The sequence below is a fragment of the Astatotilapia calliptera genome, chromosome 12, assembly GCF_900246225.1.
Source record: "Astatotilapia calliptera chromosome 12, fAstCal1.2, whole genome shotgun sequence".
In the NCBI taxonomy this organism is placed as follows: domain Eukaryota; kingdom Metazoa; phylum Chordata; class Actinopteri; order Cichliformes; family Cichlidae; genus Astatotilapia; species Astatotilapia calliptera.
Window position 1 is genome coordinate 8,157,526 of NC_039313.1, and position 5,919 is coordinate 8,163,444.

Below are 5,919 nucleotides of genomic sequence, written 5' to 3' on the forward strand. Positions count from 1 at the left end.
GTTTTAAAATTAGTCTTATTACTCTTTCTGGGTCACAAAATAAACTTTTAACATATTTTCAGGCGAGAAAGAAGCTGTTTAAATTTCAAATATCTGCTTGGTTTATCAAGATATCGCATATTTGCAAAAGTGCGCCGACGTTTTTGGAGACGTCTGTTAGCCACCCGCTGGATAGCAAGCCGGAGGGGTTCAGTGGTCACTCGAGCCGGCGAGAGCAGCGGAATTGTGGCTTCGTCGTTTTCAGATCCCCGCTCTTTCGCTACTCAGGTTAAACATGATATATACAGTAAGTCACTCGGATAACTTAAAAATGTAATTGTTTGCCTTTTTTTCGGTGTTTTATTTGATCCGGAGTAAATCGGTTTGGCTGAGATCAAAATTATTAGATTAAATAAAACGTTATTAATCTATCTGGTGGGTTCTTCCGGGATTTTCACACAGCTGAATAAACGCCAAACAGAAAACTGATTAAACAGAAGTGTGAGACGGTCGAGAATTTACGCCAGTGTCCTGTTATATTTTAGATGGCCGTCTGCTCCTTGCTGAGTTTATTAAACTCCACCGAGACAGCGGTGACGCAAATCTGAAGGCTAGACCGTTCCGTTTCACAGCCTTGCACTCCCTGCCGCATTAATGGGAGAGGACGTACAAACGTTACCGCTGCTGCTGGGTTGAGATTCATGAGTCCGGAGCGGAATTAAAAACACGACATTCATTTAAGGTCATCGCGTGTTTTGTGAGCAAATGCTTTTGCACATTTGTAGTGTTTCCTCCCTTAAATGAAATATCTACTTGCAAGTATTGCAAGTTGCCCTGTCGTCATCCGTTCTCGTAAAGTATAACCAAACTTTTGAGTGTTTGAGCCGCTTAGTAAATGACGCTCCGCAACGTGGTGACGTCATTCGGGGCGACTGGAATCGATAAGGGAATTGTTTGCAAAAATGGCAAACAATTCCAAGGAATTGAAACAGTGGGAACTGGTTCTCAACAAGAACCGGGTTTCGATAGCCATCCCTACACATACACATTTTTTATTTGCATCACAGTAAAGGCTGCCTCTTTGTTCTTCACCATGTGTGTAGACAGAACTAGACTGCAGCTCCATGTTAAACTACTTAGATGGTGACAAGTAATCCTCACCTTACATGCAACATCTGTAAAAACAAATGTTGTGTGCAGTGCATGTGTTGAAGTTACTTAAATTGTTGCAGTCTTAATTGAGAGTCAGGGAGTCTTTATAGACTTTATTAATCCCACACTAGGAAATTGGGAATGAAAAAGTGACTCAGAGATATTAGAGAATTAAGAAAAATAAAGTAAAAAACAAGAGTAACTTGTGTTGTGTACAAATGGTTACTATATACAGTAAAATATACTAAAAGGGAGGGTTTTTGTATACATAAAATGCAGTGTGAGTGATTATGTACACGTGTTTTGCCTGTTGATTTAATAAATAGTTTTCAGGCAATGACTGCAACAGTCTGAGGTTCTGCAGTATTCACTTGCAGCTGTTAACCACTCATCCATCCCTCGTTCAGGTGACTTTGACCAGAAGCCCTTTGTGTCTGGAGACGCTGAAAGCCTAACAATGAAACTGCAGGGTGATGAGGACTATGTTCTTCTGGCATGCGATGGTTTCTTTGATGCAGTTAAGGCGTCAGCAGTCCCACATCTAGTTATGGATGCACTAAAGCTGGCTGGTAAACCAGAAGGAGGAACTGCTCCAGTGGAACAGTCCGAGGATGATGTGGGGGCAAGAGTCGCCCAACAGTTGGTGGGTAATGCTAAGACAGCTGGTTCTAGTGATAACATCACAGTAATGGTGGTGTTCCTGCGCCCACCAGAGCAACTGCTGGCTCAGTAGACCACCCTAGGAGTGCACAAGCTGCTCAGTACTCTACTTCTCGCCATGCACCACAGCAATACAGGAAAAGTGTGGTGCACAGACACCATTGTGCCAAGCTGTTGCCTGCTTTTGTCCTCAGGTGCATTAAGACATGCTGCAGATTGACGCTAGTCCAGGGATGTCAAACTCGTTTTAAATTGTGTCCCACACAATTTGATTTTAAGTTGGGCGAACCAGTGAAAATCTAAAAAAAATAAATGCAATTTTAACTGTATATCTCAGTTTCCGTATAATAGAGTAGAATAGAATAGAAAAAATAGCTCTTTATTGTCATTGCACAAGGGTTTAAGGGGGCCAACTGTGGAAAATCAAACTTTTATGTCCTTTAATCTTTTAGAGTCTTTATCAATAGGAATAGGAATTATGGTAGTACAGTTAAAATCAATGAAATACTGCACATTTTCTGAAGTCTTCCAGCGGACCACATTAGAGTCTTTGCTGGGCTGATTCCAGCCTCTGGGCCTTATGTTTGACACCCCTGATCTAGTCTCACTATCGTGCTGCTTCGAAATAAAAGCTTACACTGCTGTATTGAGGCAACAGTGTTTGAAAAGTTCTAATAGATAATGCAAGGGCCACACTAACCCCCAGTGCTGCAACCTGCACATCCCAAATGTGCCTGCTCTCTAAAATAGCTACTTCACTTTTCCACTTGTTTGACTGTTACTGAATTTAAGGACAGCTGGTCCAGCTTTTGTTGTCAGTATTGATCTTGAAATATTGAAATATTGATCTGATGTGGCACTAGCTGTTAAAACAGCTATGTGTCTTGGTGGATTTGTATTTCTATAAAAATACAAATGATAATAATTCCAAAAATTTTATATATGTTTCTGTTATGTTCCATTGTCACTCTGATGTGTGATTATGACAGAAGTCTTACTGAGTGATTCTGTGGGGGAAGCAAAGAAAGCCACAACTTGAACTTTATGAGCAGCTGAACACCCGTTTGCGAGATGAAATAGCTACAGAATACTCACTGCTCAATAATCAAAGCTCAGTTTAACCACAAAAATGGAGACTGTTTTTAATATTTTCAGTGTTAGCTCTGCTTGTTACTAACATCATATCCTGACACCTTTTTCTGTTTAAGATAGAAAGGTTTGCCTCCTCTTGGCCTACATACCGTTAAGACATTCTGTTACCCTTTTAACCTCTTCATTATCATGTTTTATTCATTTTTTTTTGTTCTTGTTCACCATGCCTTATCAGTATGTCCTCATTGCAATGTTAACATATAATGGAAATCACAGACAATGGCGGATAATGACATTATAAATGTGCTTTGTTTTTAATGTGCAAGTGATACCTTTTATGTTACAAAATGAATAGTTTTTGTGTCTAAAAAATGCATTCAAGAGCTGGGGGATGGGGCAGTCACTTAACTCAGTGGAAGCGAGGGAGCACTGATGTGGAACATTGATAATAAATTCTGATGCAATTCCTGTGTTTGTTTGTTTGTTCTAAAATGTCAGAATCTTTAAAACTGAAGTCTTGACAATAATGTTTCCCGTAACACACAAAGAAATAATAATACATTTCATATTGTGTATTGCAGAGAAGAAGATTTAATATTGTCTCAATAAACAGGCGTGCAAACACAATCTGGTCAGGATCTGTTTGTTTTGTCCTTTATCGACAAGGTTTACAATATTCTCTGATGATAATCGATCCATTTCAAATTTTATTTATATAGCACCAAATGACTACAACAGTTGCCTCAAGGTAGACCCTCCAATACACACAGAGAAAAACCCCAAAATCATGTGATCCCCTATGAGCAAGCGCTTTGGTGACCGTGGGAAGGAAAAAGCAGGCTCTGGAAGATGTGGCCATCTGTTGCGCCCCGTTGGGGCGATAGAAGGAAGTCAGGACAAAAGACATGCTGTGGAAGAGAGACAGATTAATAACGGGTATGACTCAGTGCAGAGAGGTCTATTAACACATAGTGAGTGAGAAACGTGACTGAAAAAGAAATATATATTTCTTATTCTTCCTATATTTATTGTTGTTCTTTTGTACTGTATGGAACTGGAGCCGTCTCGTCTCTCTGTAGACTGAACTGTATATAGCAGAGATGACAATAAAGTTGGCTTTGACTTTGAAATACTCAGTGCATCATGGGAGTCCACCAGCAGCCTACTACTATTGCAGCATAATTAAGGGAGGATTCAGGGTCACCTGTTCCAGCCCTAACTATATGCTTTAGCAAAAAGGAAAGTAATCTTAAAAGTAGAGACACTGTCTGTCTCCCGAATCCAAGCTGGAAGCTGGTTCCACAGAAGAGGGGCCTTAAAGCTAAAGACTACATTCTACTTTTAAATACTCTAGGAACCACAAAGAAGCCCACAAGTCTGAGAGCAAAGTGCTTCAATGGGTTGATATGGTACTATATGGTCATAAAGATAGGACGGAGCCTGATTATTCAAGACCTTGTATGTGTGAAGCAGAATTTTAAATTCAATTCTGGAATTAACAATGAGCCAATGGAGACAAGCCAGTGTAGGAGAAATACTGTATGCTGTCTCTTTCTAGTCCCTGTCAGTACTCTTGCAGCAGCATTTTGGATTAACTGAAGGCTTTTCAGGGAGTTTTTAGGGCTTCCTGATAATAAAGAATTACAGTAGTCCAGCCTAGACTACTAGTTCAAATGCATGAACTAGTTTTTCAGCATCACACTGAGACAGGATATTTAAAATTTTAGAGATATTTTACAAATGGAAGAAAGCAGTCCTACATAGTTGTTTAATATAGAATATTTGTATCTTGAGACTGTTGAGTGGGTTAGGATAGATTGTATGTATAACACTGGAATTCATATATATTGAGTTGGGGCTCATGTTGTAGCTCAAAGGCCACAATATAAAGTGGTGATTGTCCAGAGTTTGTAGAAACATTGCTTGTAGTTTAAATTATTTTGGATAATCAGTTAAAAATGAAAGCAAGAGGTGCTGTCTTTCCCCCAAAGCCAACATCAGGCATGTCTCTGAGGAGGAGGAGTTTAGGAAAAGAGAAGAGTGGTGCTCAGAATTCAAAACCTTATGTGACACCAAATTTACAATGTGCAGAAGATGGACTATAAAATGTGCATCTTACTTAACCAACATATTCTAACCCTGTTGTTTAGAGTTAGAGCATATAAAAATTAACAGCATGTGAAAAATAAGGTTGTAATTTAAAGTAGGGAAAGACAATGTAGGGCCAGATTTACTAAAAAAAAACAACATACCCACAGCATGGCACTGCCACCGCCATTCTTCACTGTAGGGATGGTATTAGTCAGGTGATGAAAGGTGCCTGGTTTGGCATTTGGGCTAAAGAGTTTGATCTTTGTTTCACCAGACCAGAGAATTTTCTTTATCATGATCTGAGAGTCTTTCAGATAGCTTTTACCAAATTGCAGGTCTGAATTTACCAACGGTGGACTTCAATCACCTTGTAGAAACATTTGGCAGATGATCAGTGGAGAGAGGATCCACATGACCTCAATTTTGATTGTCATGGCAAAAGGGCAGATATTGGTCCTGCTGTTGGGTTAATAACCTTCTTCATGGTAACTGCATGGTAGGGTGAGGTTTCTATGCTCAGTAGTAAGAGGTATAAGTGGACCAGTGTGTCTGGGGGGGGGTGCCTGATGAAGAGAGCAACACACTTGTCTGGAATGTGTAGTTAACCTCTCTTCTGAAAGTAGGGTTAGGGTTATTTGTGGTATGTGAGCTGCTAACTCAATGGAAGATGGTTTGCTCAAACAGTTTGGTGATGACATTCACAGGTCTGCCTTTGATCAAGTTGATGGTCAGCTGGTGTGCCCTGCTGCAGTACAAATACATCCAGACTTCACAAGGATTAGAAACAGGTTATACTGAGTGAGTCATGACACTTGCTTGGGATAAAAAATTACCCAGTTCCTGGTGCCGAAAAGCTGCTGCTGTGTTATATCCCCCAGGTATATAACTCTGGAAATGGCCTGATTTTATTGCCCGGGCATTCGGGCAGATGTCTGCTAGTGGTGC

The 5,919-nt window shown here is 40.1% G+C and overlaps 1 protein-coding gene across 2 annotated transcripts in view; it reads left to right on the forward strand.

Annotated features, from left to right (window-relative positions):
• The window catches only part of ppm1f (protein phosphatase, Mg2+/Mn2+ dependent, 1F), a 22,502-nt gene extending 18,992 nt beyond the window's left edge, over window positions 1-3,510 (forward strand). For both annotated transcript variants that reach the window (XM_026188090.1, XM_026188091.1), the window contains exon 8: window positions 1,539-3,510. In XM_026188090.1, the coding sequence (XP_026043875.1) occupies window positions 1,539-1,864 (326 nt within the window). In that variant the 3' untranslated portion in view covers window positions 1,865-3,510. The remainder of the gene's footprint in view (window positions 1-1,538) is intronic.
• Window positions 3,511-5,919: the final 2,409 nt, after the last annotated feature.